At 51.6% G+C, this 18,305-nt stretch overlaps 1 protein-coding gene across 3 annotated transcripts in view; it reads left to right on the top strand.

The window, feature by feature from the left end:
* Window positions 1–14,286: 14,286 nt before the first annotated feature.
* The window catches only part of UBE2H (ubiquitin conjugating enzyme E2 H), a 112,563-nt gene continuing 108,544 nt past the window's right edge, over window positions 14,287–18,305 (top strand). For all 3 annotated transcript variants that reach the window (XM_055129592.1, XM_055129545.1, XM_055129644.1), the window contains exon 1: window positions 14,287–14,790. In XM_055129592.1, coding sequence (XP_054985567.1) covers window positions 14,738–14,790 — 53 coding nt within the window. In that variant the 5' untranslated portion in view covers window positions 14,287–14,737. The remainder of the gene's footprint in view (window positions 14,791–18,305) is intronic.

Raw genomic sequence — 18,305 nt, 5'->3', positions numbered from 1 at the left:
TAGTGCAAGAAAGGGTTCTTTGGAGACTCCACAAATAGTTCAGCACCTCAGGATGCTTACCTTGCATGTGGCTGACCCAGGTTCGATCCCTGGGTCATATGGTCCCACCCTGGGCTCTGCCAGGAGTGATTTCAGAGTGCAGAGCCAGGGGAAAGCCCTGATACGGACAGGTGTGACCCGAAAACCAAGAAATGAAAGAAATCTTGTGGGATTTTTATTTTACTTGTTTGCTTTGGGGCCACACACAGCAGTTCTGAAGGGTTACCCTGGGTCAGTGCTTAAGGGTGGGAGTTCTTTTCCAGTATGCTCAGGGGGCTGTCAGCAGAGGGGATTAAGCCCAGGGCTCCCTCTCTTGTCTCTCAGCCCTCAGTCCCCTCCACAGCCCTGTGGAGTTGGGGTTTTTTGGGTTTTGGTTTGTTGGGGAACCACACTCAGATGATGCACAGTGATTACTTGTGGCTCCGTACTCAGGAATCACTCCTGGTGGTGCTTGAAGGACCATGGTGGGGTGCTGGGGACTGAACCCTGGTCAGTTGCATGCAAAGCAAACGCCCTACCTACTGTACTATGCCTCTGGCCGCTGTTTCTTTTTTTCTTTTTGACAAACTCATTGCTCTTGGCCTGATGCTTTTAAGGCTCTTCCACAGCAAACTGCACCTCGCTTCTTAAATTGAGAAATAGCATCCCAGGAAGTGGATTTTTTTTGGGGGGGCTACACCTGGCAGTGTTCAGGGGTTACTCTTGGCTCTACACTCAGAAATTGCTCCTGGCGGGGCTGGGGGGACCATATGGGATGCTGGGGATCAAACCTGCATTGGCCGAGCACAAGGCAAGTGTCTCCCTGCTATGCTATCGCTCCAGCCCCGGGTGGATGTGTTTTCTGTATCCACAGTTGGTAATAGACATGGGGGATATTACCACCTCCCGAGGTTGCAGCACAGGCGACAAGGACTCATTCATGTTCGAGCCTGTTGCGAGGAACAGTTGGACTTTGCGGTTGGTTGGTAACAAGCATTTACTTGGTCTCCTGGAAACTCACCTCTTTTGCTTTGTTTTGTTTTGAGGTCAAATCTGGCTTGCTCAGTGATTATTCCTGGCTCTGTGTTTGAGGATCAGTCCAGGTGGAGCTCTGGAGACCACATGGGGTGCCAGGGATGGATTCTGGGTTGGCCATGTGCAAGGCAAGCGCCTAAACCCACTGTGCTATCACCTCAGCCCCATGCAGGCTCAACTCTTAGTTTTTGTTTTGTTTTGTACTTTTTGGGTCACATCCGGTGATGCACAGGGGTCACTCCTGGCTCAACACTCAGGAATTACTCCTGGCGGTGCTCAGGGGACCATATGGGATGCTGGGAATCAACTCAGTTTGGCCACATGCAAGGCAAACGCCCTACCCCCTATGCTATCACTCTAGGCCCCTCAACTCTTAGTTTTTGAGAACGTTTCAATAACCAACAATAACTGGCCCATCAGCCCCTAGTCCTTACCTCCTCACAGAGCTCTTTACAGAGCTGCCCCCTGTAAGCTTTCACTTAACAGGAGAAGGGGCAGCGGGCAGAACCTGCCCATTCATTCCCCAGTGTTAACTGAGCACTCTGATCCTGGGGTCAGGAGCATAGCTGTGGAAGACTTGCCGTGTATGCATAAGGTCCTAGGTTTGATCCCGAGCACTGTAGCACTGTCGTCCTATTGTTCATTGATTTGCTCGAGCGGGCACCAGTAGCGTCTCCATTGTGAGACTTGTTGTTACTGTGTTTGACATATTGAATACGCCACAGGTAGCTTGCCAGGCTCCGCCATGTGGGTGGGATACTCTTGGTAGCTTGCTGGGCTCTCCGAGAGTGATGGAGGAATCGAACCTGGGTCGGCCGTGTGCTGAACTGCAAAAAATAGATAAATAAATAAAATAAAAAAGTTTCTCAAATCTTTCATCCCATCTGTATGTATAAATGAACAATCTTGTAATGTGCTACCAAGTTAGGAGCTAAATGCAAAGGGGGACGAGATCCTTGGGAACAGAGGGACCGTCTGACATGGCAAAAGCCTCTCCACGTGCTGGAATGCAAGTTCCTTGCCTCAACCCAGGAAGCGTTGTGGTTTTGTCTCACATATTTATCCTGAATAGAAGGAGACCTTTAGAACTAGATTCCACTTTTTATTTGGCAGGTGTGGGGAGTGCCTAGGGGCCCTCCAGGACTACACCCAGTGATGCTAGCGGGACCATGAGTTGTTGGGGATCGAGGCAGGTCAGCTGCATGCAAGTCACACACTTGAGCTCCTGCACTATCTCTCTGGAGCTGGAGTTCCTGTTTCTATGACTTGTGCAAGATAGGGACTGGAGCAACAGTGCAGTGGGCGGGGCAGTTGCCTTGTGGCAGACCCAGGTTCTATCCCCAGCATCCCGTGTGGTCCCCTGAGCACTGCCAGGAGTAATTCCTGAGTGCAGAGTCAGGAGTGACCCCTGAGCTACCGAGAAACAGTGAGGCAGTAACAGGCTGAGACTTTTCCCTACAGGCATCCTGATTCCAAAAAGACAGAACTTTTTTTTTTTTTTTTTTTGCTTTTTTGGGTCTCACCTGGCGATGCACAGGGGTTACTCCTGGCTCTGCACTCAGGAATTACCCCTGGCCGTTCTCAGGGGACCATATGGGATGCTGGGATTTGAACCCGGGTCGGCCGCGTGCAAGGCAAACGCCCTACCCGCTGTGCTATCTCTCCAGCCCCAAGACAGAACTTTTTGACCCGACACAACTCAGAGGACCGAGCCTGCTCAGGAGAGCCCAGGTTGATCCCTGGCACCATGCAGTCCCCTAAGTACTGCCTGGAGTAACTTCAGAGCCCCAAGCTGAGAGCGGTGACCCCAGTACCACCAGGTGTGGCCCCCAGACCAAACCAAAACAATAAAACAAACCAAACCCCCAAACCAAATCCATGCGGGGGGTGGGGGGAAGCAAAAACAAATGTGTGTGTGTGTGTGTGTGTGTGTGTGTTGGCGGGGGGGGGGGGGACACTGCTATTCCAGATTAAGGCAGACTGTCTGTAGCACTGTCACTGTCATCCCATAGCACTGTCACAGGATGACAGTGACAATGCTATAGTCTGCCTTAATCTAGAACACCAGTGTCCCCCTCTCCCCCCCCAACACACACACTTACATATTTAAGGCAGACTAAATAGGTACAAAGTCTAAATACATTAAGTGAATCTTCAATGGACTCTAGTTCACAAAAAGCTACAAGGGAGCAATTAAGAAAATCTCGTGATGGGGCTGGAGAGACAGCACAGTGGGTAGGGCGCTTGCCTTGCTCGCAGCCGACCTGGGTTCCATCTCCAACACCCCGTATGATCGCCTGAGCTCACCAGGAGTGGCCCCTGAGTGCAGAGCCAGGAGTCGGTCCTGAGCACAGCTGGGCACGGCCTCAAGACAAACAAAGGAAAAGAGAGAAAGAATGAAAGAAAACATACTCTATCCCCATGAGCTCTAGCTGACTTCTTTTATTTTGCTTTTTAAAATTTGGGGGCCAAACCCAGCAGTGCTCAGCTTTCCTCCTGGGGGTGCTCAGGGATCGTCTGTGGATTCAAACCAGGGTCAGTGGGATGCAAGGCAAGCACTTTGCCCACTGAACTATCTCTGCCTGTCACACCCCAACCCCCAATAGATCTAACTGAAAGTTTGCCTCCTCTGTGGAGCCTTCCAGGCCATTTCCAAAGGTCTGAAAACTCCTGTTTAAAGCACAGGGTGGGGCTCTGCAGACCGTGGCACTTCCTTCAGCCACGGGCCGCTGAGTGGTGCTTCCTTTCCTCATCCCGACATCCAGTTATCAACAAACTCCAAGAACCACCCCCCTTGAACTGAGGTGTCCATCAACTGCGGGAAGATCCTACCTACTCAGAGGGGGTCCCTAGCACTGGCTTCTCTGCCTTACTCTTGCCCACCGTGACCCCACACTCACCTCTTTACCCAGAGACCAAAGAGGAATTTTAACATGGCGATTCAGGACTGCAGCGATAGTCCAGATGGTCAGGTGTTTACTTGACACGGCTGACCTAGGTCTCATCCTGGGCATCCTATACGGTTCTCAGAGCCTGCCAGGGGTTACCCTCAGCACGGGTGGTGTCAGGGGTTACTCCTGGCTCTGCATTCAGGAGTCAATCCTGCTGGAGCTCAGGAGACCATATGGGATGCTGGGGATCGAACCTAGGTGGGCTGCATGCAAAGCAAGGGACTTACCCGCTGTACTATCTCTCCGGCCCCTGGAGTACATGTTTTATCTGGGAAAGTCCTGGGTTGGTCCCTTGCACTACATGATCCCCCAAAGCATCAGCACAGGGGTAGGGAGTACCACTATAGAGCACAGAGCCAGGAATACCCCTGAGTACTGCTCGGCGTCATCCAAAACTCAAAAGGGGCTGGAGATCGGGTTCAAATCCCAGCATCCCATATGGTCCCCCGAGCACCGCCAAGAGTAATTCCTGAGTGCATGAGCCAGGAGTAACTCCTGAGCATTGCCGGGTGTGACCCAAAAACCAAAAAAAAAAAGGGGGGGGCTGGAGAGATAGTACAGCAGGGAGGGCTGCTGCCTTGCACAGGCCAACCTAGGTTCACTCCCCCGCACCCCACATGGTTCCCCAAGAACTGCCAGGAGTGATCCTTGAGTGCAGAGCCAGGACTCAGCCTTGAGCAAAGCTTTTGACTCACCCTCAAAGCTATAAATAACAGAAACACGCATGAGGGCTGGGATATAAGGGCTCGTGTACATGCTCTGATTGAGGCTGGCGCCCCCCCCCCATTTAATCTCTGGTACTGCTTGGACCCCAGCACCACCAAGAGTGACTGCCTCCCGCAGCAACCAACTCTGCCAGGTGTGGCCCCAGAACAAAACCAAACCAACACCTGACAAAAAATGTTCATCAGCAAGTGTGCTCAAATAAGCTTTACATCTGAATGAATGAAGCGAGGGAAGCAAATTGCAGGAATGCCAGGGATCAAACCTGGGTCTCCTGTGGCAAAGCTGAGTCAAGCCTGTTGAGCTCTCCTAGATTGCAAGTGCAAAGGTTCTGGGGCAGGAGCAGGTTTGTTTCTTTGAGGAACAGCAAGAAGGGCGGTGCTAATAGCAAGGAAGGAAGTGTGAAGGTAGAGCCCAGGGAGCTTTAGCTCTGAGTAATATGGAAGGTATTTGGAGGAATAATAACACAAGGTCTGATTTAAGGTTTAAAGGGTGCAAGAGAGATACCCCAAAGGGCTGAGTGCAGGCTTTTCATGTAAGAGACCCGAGTTCGATCTCTAGCACCACATAATTCCCTGAGCATTGCCAGGAGTAACCCCAGAGCACTAAACTGGAGTAGCCCTTGAGCACCACCAATATGGTCCCCACAAAGAGGAAACTCAAGGGAGTTCAGGAGATGACTCAGAGGAAGCGCCTTGCACGTGTGAGTTAGATGCCTGGTGCCACCGCACGTGCTGAGTACACCCCCATAGCTCTGTTGTCTGTTGTCCCCCAGTGCATCGGCAGTTTCCAGCCACACTACAGTCAGGTGTGTGTGAGCACTGCAACGAAAGGGTCCAACTCCTGGTGAGCACTGAGACAAAAAAGATGTGTGAGGGGGCTGGAGCAGGTACGGTGCTTGCCTTGCAGGTGGCCGACCTGAATTGGATCTCCAGCATCCCACATGGTCACCTGAGTACACAGGAGTGATTCCTGAGCACAGAGACAGGAGTAATCCCTGAGCAACGCCAGAGGTGGCCCCCAAGCAAAACAAAACAAAAAGGCTGGGGCTGGGGCTGAAGCGATAGCACAGCGGGTAGAGCGTTTGCCTTGCACGCGGCCGACCCGGGTTCGATTCTCAGCATCCCATATGGTCCCCTGAGCATCACCAGGAGTAATTCCTGAGTGCAGAGTCAGGAGTGACCCCTATGCATCACCAGGTGTGACCCAAAAAGCAAACAAACAAACAAAAACCCTGAGAATCAAGGGGCTGGAGCCATAGCACAGCAAGTAGGGCACTTGCCTTGCATGCGGTCGACCCGGTTCGATTCCCAGCATCCCAGATGGTGCCCCGAGCACCGCCAGGAGTAATTCCTGAGTGCAGAGCCAGGAGTAACCCCTGAGCATCGCCGGGTGTGACTCAAAAAGCAAAACAAAAACAAAAATCTAAGAATCAAGCTCCCATAGGACCAACTTCTTGGCATCTCCCCTAGGAATTATAAAAACCCTATTCAGAAAAGACCCTTGCACTCCTATGTTCATTGCAGCACTGGTTACATAGTCAAAATCTGGAAACCACTCAGTGCCTGAGAATAGGTGGGTAAAGAAACTATGGTACATATAAACAATGGAATATGACTGGGCTAGAAGACAAAACCATGCAGTTTGCTACCGTGTGGGTGGATCTGAAGAGGATCAGACTGAGCGAAGTCAGTCAGAGTAAAGGGAGACACTTCCTCTGAGTGACTCTCTCAGATGTGGGATAGAAAAAATCACAGGAAGGGAGTAACAGGTGCCCAAACCCGAAACTTACCACAGGGGAGGGATGGGGGGGCTTTAGGATAGTGGTGGGACACTGGGACAGTGGTGGAGGGAAGTGGACACTCAGAGGGACGGTATGGTGAGAGTTAGTGTTATACAGGAAAACCTATCATTAACAGTATTGCTTTTGTTTGTGTGTGTGTGTGGGGGGGGGGTCGTGTCACACCCAGTGCTGCTCAGGGCTTGTTCCTGGCTTTGTGCTCAGGGATTACTCCTGGTAAGTCTCAAGAGACCATATGAGATGCCAGGGATCAAACCCAGGTTGGTTGTGTGCAATAGCAGTGCCCTGCCCATACTGTAACTCTGGCCCTCATTAACAGTATTGTAAAACTAAGATAACATTAAAGAAGAAAAAAAAAGATGCACCACGGTGAGAAGAATGAGCTCTCCCAGTGAGCATTGTGCAAGGGCCAGGACCAGGGCGTGGGACCCTCTGCAGACCTCTAACCAGAATGTTCGTGAGGGGACGGACAGATCGTACTTACCTTGACCTGAGTTCAATCCCCAGCATCCCATAGGGTTCCCTGAGCATCTTGAGAAGGATTTCCTGAGCACAGAGCCAGGAGTAAACTCTGAGCATTGCTGGGTGTGGCCCCCAAACAAAACAAAACACCCAAATAAAATAACAATAGCTACAACAAAACAGAAACAGAAGGTGCGTGCGTACCCCCAGGAAAGAGGGCAACCTCGGTGAGCACATGGGCAAGCTCCCCACCCTGATGTGCAACCCCCCCATCAGCACCACAATCAACAGGAGAAACCATAACCGAGCATCAGTGAGTGCACTGTTCTCACAGCAGAGGGTAGGGGGAAGCAATCGATAAAGGACTGTTGGAGTCTGAGTGATTTCCAGGGAGACTGGGTAGCAGTGGTAGGGGGAAGCAGTGGTAGGAATGATGGAGAATCTGGTGGGGCAAAGACCCTGAATATATTTGGGAGTAAAGCCAGCAGAATTTGCTGATTGGACATAGGAGTTGATGGGCAAATGTGAGAGATCAAGGACTGGAGTTCAGGATCTTTGGCCTGGGCTGGTAGGATGTATGAGATTGAACCAAGTGGATTTGCTAATATGTGTTCTTATTCTTAAAAAACAGCAATTGCATGCATTCCTTTTTTCTTTTTGAGGGGGGGACACACCCAGCAATACTCAGGGGTTACTCCTGGCTCTGCACTCAGGAATTACTCCTGGCAGTGCTTGGGGGACCATATGGGAGGCTGGGGATCGAACCCCGGTCAGCCATGTGCAAGGCAAACACCCTACCCACTGTGCTATTGCTCCAGCCCCAATTGCATTTATTTCAATTTACCAGTTGCCCTTTTCAGAGATGGGGGAGAGCTAGGTGAGGAGGCTTCTGTGGTGGACAGGAGGAAATGTTGATGAGGCAGAAGTTTAGAGCGGTGGTCTTCAACCAGTGGTTTACACAGCTAGGAAGGTAGAGAACCATTGCTCCACTGTCTGAGTTCCAACGTTGTGGAACTTTGTGGAGTCGCTTTGTGAGCCTTTGCAGGACAGGTGCGAAGAGGTTGAAGAAGGCTAGTCTAGAAGCTGCGGGGCTGTAGGGCCGGGGCCCGTCAGAAGTCTACCTGCGGGAGTCCCAGGAAAGATTGTTTTCAAAACCTAAAAATCTAACTCAGGACCTCACACATAAGAGGCAAGTACTCTACCACCAAGCTACCTGATCTCTGGGATTTTATTTATTTTTTGTTTGTTTGTAATATTGGGCCACACCTAGCAGTGTTCAGGGCTTACTCCTGGTTCTGCACTCAGGGTTCACTCCTGGCAGTGTTCAGGGGGACCATAGGCGGTGCCGGGGATTCAATCTAGGTCGGCCACATGCAAAGTAAGGACCCTACTTGCTTTACTGTCACTCCAGCCCTGAAATTAAAAAAAGTTACTTAGTGGGGAGTGGGGGAGAGGGAGAAACTACTACATATTATTAGTTTTAGGACACGGCCAATGATTGCTCAGGGGTTACTCCTGGCACTGTGCTCAGGAGTCATTCGCAGCAGTTTTTCAGGGGAGTGTGCAGGGCCAGGGATCAAACTGGGGCAGACAGCATGCGAAGCAAGCACCTTAACCCCTTTATTATCTTCCAGACTCCAGGTTGTCTTTGTCTTTAAATAGTACCCTTAACCCAGTGCTGCGGGGCGGGGGAGGGGAGGAAATCTGAGCCCAATCCTGATAATGCTCCATCTGACCAGGTGAGTCTGGAGTCCTGGGGAATGAACCCAGGCTCACACAGGCTAGGCAAACGCTCCACCATTTGGACTAGTTCCCTGTCCCTTGACAGTGTTTGATATAGGCCTCGAGTTTTTTTTTTTTTTAATTTTGTTTTGTTTGGGCACCACACCTGGGTCACCCAGGAAACCACATGATGACAGGGATTAAACCTGGGGCTCCTGTGTGCAAAGCAGGTGCTCCAGCCCTGGTGCTCCCTCCCTGGCCTTAAGGAACAGCATTTTAGAGATTACAACATCTCTTTATTTGATCTCGTTGATCTAGGGAAGGGTGGTTCTATTTTACAGATGAGTTTTTTTTTTTTTAAGGGGCACAGAAGCCAGGTCTCTTGCCAAATGATAGCCACAGCAGGCAGGCACCCTGGGCTTGGAGGGGATATCTGTCTGTCACTGAATCCTGCTGCTTTGGGCTGGGGGTGGGGCTGGCATGGGCCCAGGCTATGGCAGGAGGCAGCAAGCAGAGAAGGGGTGGGAAGGACAATGGAGTCGATGACACCTCTGTTCTGGTGGCATGTTCCTGCACTCCCACTGACTGCCTTTGTGGGACCAATTGTTGCAGGTTACATGAAGATGACTTGAAATAAGCATTAAGCTTTACTTTCCATAGAGGCAAGGAAACGGCTATGATTATTGCCTTCTGGAGAGTCTGGATCTGTGATTTCCAATGCCAAGAAGTGCCAGTTAAGAATGAACCTAGTCGGGGCTGGAGCAATAGCACAGCGGATAGGGCGTTTGCCTCGCACACGGTCGACCCAGGTTCGATTCCCAGCATCCCATAGGGTCCCCCGAGCACCGCCAGGAGTAATTCCTGAGTGCAAAGCCAGGAGTAACCCCTGAGCATCGCTGGGTATGACCCAAAAAGCAAAAAAAAAAAGGATGAACCTACATCCTGATGCCACGGGCCAGTGATGTCAGAGGCCTCACGTGGGCTGGATGGAACTCAATGGTACAGCACATACTCTGCATGGATGAGGCCCTGGATTGATCCTGAACAAAAATAAAGAAGGCTGGAGAGCTAGTACAGGGCTTAAGACACTTGCCCTGCAGGTGGCAGATGGCAGTTTGGCGCCTGTCATCATATCTGGTGCCCCAAATACTTCCAGGAGTAGCCCCTGAGCACCACAGGTGTGGCCCCAAATCAAAACAAAAAACCAAAACCAACAAAACAGGAGAACTGACTGAACTGGGGAGATGCCTCGGAGGGTTGAAGCACAGGCTTTGTGTGTGTTTAATCCAGGGGTTTAACCCAGGCACAGCTGGGCGTGGCTCCTGAGCACCCTCGCAGGAGGTGCTTCCAGAAACATGGGGTATGTTTCCCCAAAGGTGGCGTTTTTCTTTAAAAAAAAAAAAAAGAAAAAAGAGGGGGCTGGAGCGATTGCACAGCGGGTAGAGTGTTTGCCTTGCACGCGGCCGACCTGGGTTCGAATCCCAGCATCCCAGACGGTCCCTTGAGCACCGCCAGGAGTAATTCCTGAGTGCAGAGCCAGGAGTAACCCCTGAGCATCACCGGGTGTGACCCAAAAACCAAAAGATAAATAAGTAAATAAATAAAAAGAGTCCATCTTATTTGGGGGACTCTCACATTTGTGGGGAGTGCAATCCATCCCCTTGAACTTCAGAGCTGCCCTCAGGAGCATTGGGGCAAATTTCTGTCACCCCACAAAGGACAATGGGTCTGTTGCAGGCCCCGTCTGTTCGAAACATTAGATTCTCCCCAAACGTCGTGCCTTTGAGACCTGGATGGAGGTTCTGTTGGTCAAGCTCGGCCTTGCCCTGGGGTGAGATAAACAGGCCCCGAATCTATTTCCCAGATTGCAACACTGGCAAGTCAGTGAGGGGCGGCCAGCTGGGCCCTGCAGCACCTCTGGCCAGGCCTGATAAGGAAGAAGCCGGCTCGCTGCAGCGGCCGCCCTGCATGTTGCACGTAAACAGGCACTCCGAGGCCGCTGTGGTCTTGCCGTCAATTATTGATGTTTTTGGTGGCTGAAACATTGGGGGAAAGCAAGAACAAACTCCTCTGCTTCTGAGGCGGGCTCTCCGGGCATTGTAAGTCCCAACAAGGAACTCCAGGGCCGTCTGTTGGCACCCCTCTGCCTTGAACTGGTCAGGGGCAGGGACCGAGTCCTCTGAAGCTCTGGGAAGAGCAGCAAAGGGGTGCGGGAGAGGAAGGGCGAGGAAGTCAGACCGTGGAGGCAATTTATTAACACAGGGGCAAATGGCAGAATGCCCAGAGGGATAAGGTGCGCGTAAGGAAATCTGAACAGACACTCGCCCCAGACAGAACTGAACACTGGGACTTCTTCAAGGAGGGCCAAACCAGAGCCTGGGGAGACGGCTCAAAGGGTCTAAGGTCTGGGTCAGTCCTGGCACTGCTAGATCCTAGGAGCACCTCTGGATGTAGGTTCTACTTTCTCTCCGCAACAGAGAGGAGAGAGGAGAGGGGAGAGGGGAGAGGGAGAGAGAACCAAACAGAACATCAAAGCAAACGCTTCTTTCTTTATACCAAACACACAATGCTATCCCCACCCAGGACATAAGACACCTGCAGGCTCCCTTTGTGAAGGAGCAGCTCACTGTGACAAGGACTTTCACATTTATTCCAGAGGGATCAGAGGTCACATTGTACAGATGCAAAAACTGAGGCTCCCGGGGCTGGAGCGATAGCACAGCGGGTAGGGCGTTTGCCTTGCACGCGGCCGACCCGGGTTCAAATCCCAGCATCCCATATGGTCCCCTGAGCACCGCCAGGGGTGATTCCTGAGTGAAGAGCCAGGAGTGACCCCTGTGCATCGCCAGGTGTGACCCAAAAACCCAAAAAAAAAAAAAAAAAAAAACTGAGGCTCCCAAGGTCCTAGGCCGGGACTGGAAACTGACTGGCAGCTGGGAAGGGCCGGCTTAGCCTAAAGAGCGTCATGTGCTGCCAAAGACAATTGCTCTTGGAAGGATAATTCTTTTCCTATAAAGGCTCAGAGGCTAAATCGCTGCTGCACTTCTAGGTAAAACATTCTCATCCCCTCCAGGGTTTTCGGGAACAAGTTTCTCTAACTAAGCTCTCTCTGACTACTCTGGCTTAGTTCTGCAGGGGAAAGTACCAGGGATATTCTCCGGGCTGCCTCTTGTCTTTCTTTCTCAGAGGTCCAAGCCTCCATCAACTCTTTCTGATCTCACAATCACCTTTTGGCATCTTCTAAGCCATCCCTTCACTCTTGGGTGAGAAGAAACACCCTTATTTGCATAGGACACTTGGATAGTCCCAGACCTAGCTAGAGGGATCAGTAAAAGTGCTCCTGGAAGCTTCCGGCAGGGGGTTCTCATGCTTTGGATGGCATCAGAATCACCTGGGGAGCTTGTTAAAGGTGGAGCGGCCCAAGCCCCACCCCAGACCGCCTGAATTGGAATCCCCCAAGAGGCGGTGGGGGCGGCCTGGACATCTGTGAGCTTAACAAGCTCCCCAGGTGATCCTGAGAGCTGGGGAGTCCTGCTGGGAGGGGGGTCACAGCCTCAGGAGGCCAAGCGCCTGGAAGGAGCACCGTCAGAACTGTTCTCAGGGCTGGGGCCACAGTCCAGTGGGAAGGGCGCTGGCCTTGCATGCAGCTGACCTGGGTTCAGTCCCCAGCACGATGTAAGGTCCGTTGAGCCCTGCCAGGAGCCATCCCTGAACACCGCTGGGTGTGGCCCCCAAATGAACCAAAACCGGAAAAAGAACTCTTCTCTGCCCCATTCTCACAAGAAAGAGTCAGAGAACAGGACTTTGGACCTGTTCATTTAGAAGTACCTTTCTGATTGACGTGCTACATGCAGTAAGAAAACACACATCCCTCCTAGAAATAGCCAACAGTCTGTCTCTTTCAGAAAATACAATAAAATGGAGGGAAGCATACAGTAAGTAAGGCACTTGCTTTGCATGCCAACCAGGTGCAGTTCCCCCAAACAGCACCAGAAATAGAACAGAGGCTACTGACGGGGAGAGGAGAACTCATAGCAGGTGTTACTGTTTAATGGGTCTTAATTAGGTTGGAATGACCAAAAATGTCTTAGGAAGGAATGGTAGTAGTGATGATGGTATAAATGACATGGGTGCATTTTATTCCACTGACTCATACACTGTAAGATGGTAAGTTTGGGGCTGGGTTTGTGGCTTGGTGGTAGATACACGCTTTGCTTAGAGGACTTGGGTTTGATCGCTGGTACTACACACACGTCAATTTTATGTTGACCCTCCCCCACCACACAACACACACACACACACACACACACACACACACACACAGGGCCTATCTTTCTGAGGGCTGCAGTGATAGACATGTAGCATTCACCATTAACTGAGTACTGCTGTCCCGTGAGTGGATGTGGGGATGTGAGGAGTGTGTGTGTTGTGCTTGGGAGGTGTATGGAACAACTCACAGCACATGGACTGACAAAGCACAAGTATATTCCTGAGAACAGAGGGGGAAAAATGAAACTTGCAATAAAAATGTGATAGAAATAGAGGAGATGACTAGATCATTCTTTCCTGCTGCGCTTGATGGTGTGGCTCTGGTTCCACATCTCTTCCTCTGGAGTGTCTCGTGAAGCAGTGTCTCTCAAACTTAACTTCACATGGGAATCACCTGGGACCTTGTTAAATTGCACGTTCTAATTCAGTAGGTCTGAGGTGAAGCTCTAACCTGCATTTCTAACAAGTTCCCAGGTGATGTTGACAGCACAGATTGTAGACCACAGTGGGAGGCTGTAAACTTAGATCATCATGATATCCTCATTTAGAGTACAGTGATTGGCATATAGGAGGTGTTCAATACATGTTTATTATATGAATGAACACGCATGTCAAGTTGGTGTAGGAGTCAGGAGGACAGAACCATCCTTGTCCTGAACTACAGTATATGGGGTGGGATGGGGGTGTTTCTGCTTCTACTGTCCATTCTCTTCGTGAAATTACCTCCAACTCCTTCAAACAAGGATGTTAGTTCTGACATCTGGCTTTGCCACCTTGCTGCCTCAACACTCATCCTTGACAGACCCAGAGCCCTAGTAGTGTGGTCGTTATTTTGCAAACAGAGAAAGCCTTGCTATATAGTCTACAATTGTTGCAAGCAAATTCTCTCCCTGTACGGAGCGAGCCGAGTCTGGGGTGGGGGAACCCGCTAACGCAGGAATTTCCGGATTTCGGTGACTGATTAGCCTTGGCTTCTTCCAAATCTAATACACATCTTTTTAATACATCGTGTGTGCGAAAGGAGGCTCATTCCCCTAAAACACGTGCATGTCTCAACATTGCCATTATTGACATCTCGTTTATGATGATGATAACGACTCTGGCAGTTGAGCGATGAAAGGAGTGGAGAAGTTGGGGGAGGGGGCTGAGGACTGGGCGAGCAGGAGAAAGAGAAACTACACCTCCCAGAATGCCCCGGGAAAGGGGGAAGGGGGCGGGGCGGGGCGAAAATAGAGCCCCGGCCGCCATGGCGGCGCCCCACCCCTTTCGCCGGCCGGGCCCGCCCCTCGGGTGACGTCACAGAGGTGACGTCACGGCGCCGGGAGCGAGGCTGGGGTAGAGAGGCCGAGCGAGCAGGAGTCGTCCGCTTGTCGTGGAGGCTACGAGGGGAGCCGGCGAGAGGCTGAGCCGGCGAGCAGGCGAGCGAGCTAGAGCGGGCGGGCGGGCGCGTCGCGCCGAGTCGGCGCCGGGGCCGGGCCTCGGCGGGACGGCCGGCCGGAAAAGGGCAGCCCGATCCGGGCGCCGCGGGGTCCCCCACCCCCACTCGGCCTGACAGTGCCCGGTGTTCCCCCGTGCGGGGGGCGGCGGCGGCGGCTGACGGGACCCGGCAGGACCGCGGGCGTGTTGCCACCTCCGGCGAGGAGCCGGCGCGGCCGCGGGCTCTTCCGAGCCGGGGCCCGGGGCCCGTGACAGACGGGCCGAGGAAGGCGGAGAGAGGCGACGGGGAAGCAGCAGCGGCGGCGGCGGCGGCGACACCATGTCATCCCCCAGCCCGGGCAAGCGGCGGATGGACACGGACGTGGTCAAGCTGTATCCTTGGCGGCGGGGGGGTGGCGGCGGTGACCGTGAGCGGGGGGCGGGCGGAGGATGCCCGGGCCGCGGGGCGCACTCGGGGCCGCTGTCCGCGGCTGCCTCGCCGGCGCCTCCCCGGAGCCCGCAGCCCGGTCAGGAGCTCCCCCTTTCATCTGCAGCCCCCCGACACGCGCGCCCTGCCCCGCTCTCTCCTGCACTCCTGTGGCCCGTGACTTTTCCTCCACGACGCTCGGACTCCCAGGACGCTCTTGTAATTTAATTTAATTTAATTTTTTTTTTTTTGCCGGACCAGCCTCGGAGCTCTTCACCGTCGAGTCCGTCCTCCCCAGGGTCTGGCTTTGCTGTTTGCTAGCGGGAGTGGAGCTATAGACGACCCCCCCCCAACACACACACACACACACACACACACACACACATACACGCGCGCGCGCAAGCCTTTTCTCCCTTTCTCCCTCGGTTGCGTCCGTGCACAATGCTGCTTGAACTGGGGTAACTCAAGTGACCTCCTTTATCCCTAATTCCTTTCTATATTAGGAAAGAGAGTCGTCTCAGCACCCCCCCCCCCCGGCACCCCACCCCCCTCCCCGGGATAGAGAGCGAGCGCTGAATATTTAAATTACAGACCCCGCTTCAGCCTTCTCGGTGTGTGTGTGTGTGTTGGGGGGGGGGCAGGAGAAGCCCCGCTGTGGAGCTTTTCGCTGACAAAGCCCCTGTCCCACCCATACTTGTCCGTGGTGAGGACCCCCAGGCCCTCCAGCCAAGCCCACCCTCTGTATTGTGGGTCTGACAGCTGAGGGGGGGAGGGAGAGAGGGAGGGAGGGAGAGAAAGAGGATCCCCTGAACAAAATAGCTCCAGGACCAGCCGCGGGAGCAAACTCCCTCTCCGAGGATAAGGTCCTGGGAGGAATAATTGCCCAGATCTCGCCAAGTGACACCCTTTTATTATTTTTTTTTTCTGCCCTTCCTTATCCTCCCCCCCGCCCCCCAACTTTTATACTCAGGAGGTAGCATTGGGAAAGCTTCTGACTGATTAAAAAAAAAAAAAGTCCTTCAGGCAGTGGTTTTGGTTGGAATCCAGACTGATTATTTCATGACTAGCTAGAGAAATTCGCGAAGGTTCCTCTGATAACTAGAGACATTTTTTTTTTTTCCGGGAGGGGTAATTTAGAGGGGGGTCGGGGAGAGTGGAAACGAATCCAGTGTGGCGAACAGCTAATCCCCCGGGGAAGGGGGTGGCTGGGGAGTGGTGGTGTGTGAAAACGCAGTTTAAAAGTCCTGTCTCTGCGGCTCTCGCCCTCACCCCCATCCCCCCGCCGTTTCCCCCTGTTGCTGGGTTTTGTTTATGTAACTCAAGTTGTTTGGCTAGATTCTTCAGGTGAATTTCGGCTCTCTTCCTTTTATTTGTGACTCTTTTTTTTTTTGGGGGGGGGGAAATGTGCTGTTTTAGAAACCTTTAGTAGAGATCGATGATTGTCCCCCCCAAAAAAACAAACCCAAACCCCTAAACACGGTTGTGGAATCCGCTGAAGTTTTTTTTTTTTTTTAAAGTAGCTTTTGCATTTGGTTTGAAGGGGGGGAGGGTTGGGAGGGACGTTGCCTGGGCGAGATTGCCCCCCACCCCCAGTAATCCTTTTGGGATAAGGAGGTTTTTTTTTCTTCTTTTTCTGGAAAACTTGATTAGAAATTAGGACCAGTAGATAAACTTCTAAGCTTGAAGTCTGGTATTTTGGGGAGGTAAGTATATATTTACCAGCTGCAGGTCTAGGCACAAGTGAGGCCCACTATGAGCTGTTCGTGGTTGTGACTGAGTTTTGTAAATGTGTGAATGTTGGCTTTTCTGAAGGCTGCAGGAATCCTTGTAACCATGGCTGTGTGTATACGTTTTGCACAAAGCAGTTTCGGGTTTTATTTTTGTTTAGAAACTAGGAAATGACATGGTGGCAGACTCTAGTTATTTTTATCTTGAATTGAGTGTTACTGTCACACCTAATGCAAATTTCCACCTAATGTTTAATTGGGACATGGGGGTGGGTGAGAGAATTCCAGCTGTTTTTGATAAGTGTCAGATTCTCAAATCATACACCTATATATTTTTAGACGCTTGAGGATAAAGAGTGAGGCCTACCTTGACCTGATGCCTTTTTCCATACAGTGCCTTTTGTTCATTTAGTAGTTGTGGCATCTAAAATGATTACCGCATTTAGGAGTCGGGGTGTTGGGGGTGGAGAGGGAGAGAAAAACAGACAAAGAACAGCAGGGTGTCTTTTTTTTTTTTCTCTTCCCCTAAGTGGCTTATTTCATAGCTTATTTTTAGTAGAAGATGAAGAAAGGCGAAGATGCCTTGGCCTTCTGTTCTTTCTCCACCTCCCTCCTCCGGCATAAGAAAGAAGAGGTGCTTTAAAATCAGGAGATGTGTGATAAGGAGAACAACAGCCTCAAGGATTTACAGACCAGAGGTTCTATTTGTTCCATGGTTAAGGTAGTTTGGAAGTTTGATTTTAGTCTTTGTGTGTGTGCCTGTGTGTGTTGGGAACGAGATTCTGTGGCCTCCTTTCTGTCGAATTCACATCAGCAGGCCCACATGAAGCTAAGTGTTGTTTTTTTTTTTTCCTTGAGCAAGGGCTATTAAGTAAAAAAAAAAAAAAAATTGAAGGAAACGAATCCCCCAACCTACTAGTAAAATGAGTACAATTGTGTGAAAGTGCTGGGTTGAAAACGAAAGACGCTGGAGAGGAAGTAGAAAAAGGAGTGAAGGAATGTAACTTGCTTTTTGCCCCTCGGTGCCCCTTGATTTCTTTGGTGTGGAGGCCTGGAGCTGGTTTCATTGCAGTCTCCTGTTTCAGCCCATTTTTGGATGTCTCCCGAGCTTCATTATGCCACCACGATTTACAGCCTGGCAGGGAACCTATATAGTAGGGAAGTAGCGGTGTGGGGGTAGGGGAGCAGAGGATGTGTAACTAATTGGCCACTGCCCTCACCACCTCCCAAGGTTCTTTGGGAGACACCCGGCTCTGGTTGTTGCTGGGAGTCGGTGCTGTTTCTTTGTGCCAGGGTTGGTAGGAGGAGGGCTGATTCCCAAGTTCTACAGGGAGGGAGTGAGTGTTTTGCACCGATGCACTTAATAATCTGCTGGGCGATTATGTTCTGAAACTCTGACTCATTCATTGTTTCTCTTCTGATCCTTTGCTGAGGGTTGTGCAAAAACCTCTCCAGAAAGCCGAACGATTCACATGACTCTGGGGTCCTGGAGGAATAGATTGCGATTAATACAAAACAAAACTTGCACGCAGCTAGCCCACAGCCTGAAGAACGGTTGCAAATTCTGTGGCCATTTGTTTGCAAAGGCAGGGAGGTGGGTTGCTACCGCTCCTGGCCCCCACCTTGGCAACCTTTGAGGTTTCCATCTTAAACCTGATTATTGAGACTGAGAACTGGGACTCTGGTGACCTTAAAGCGTGATTTGCCCTAAAGGAATATCGGTTTAAGTTCTCCCCGGTGGAGGAACAAACAGC

The sequence above is a fragment of the Sorex araneus genome, chromosome 1 (genome assembly GCF_027595985.1).
Source record: "Sorex araneus isolate mSorAra2 chromosome 1, mSorAra2.pri, whole genome shotgun sequence".
Lineage (NCBI taxonomy): Eukaryota > Metazoa > Chordata > Mammalia > Eulipotyphla > Soricidae > Sorex > Sorex araneus.
This window is presented reverse-complemented; position numbering and strand designations above follow the sequence as displayed.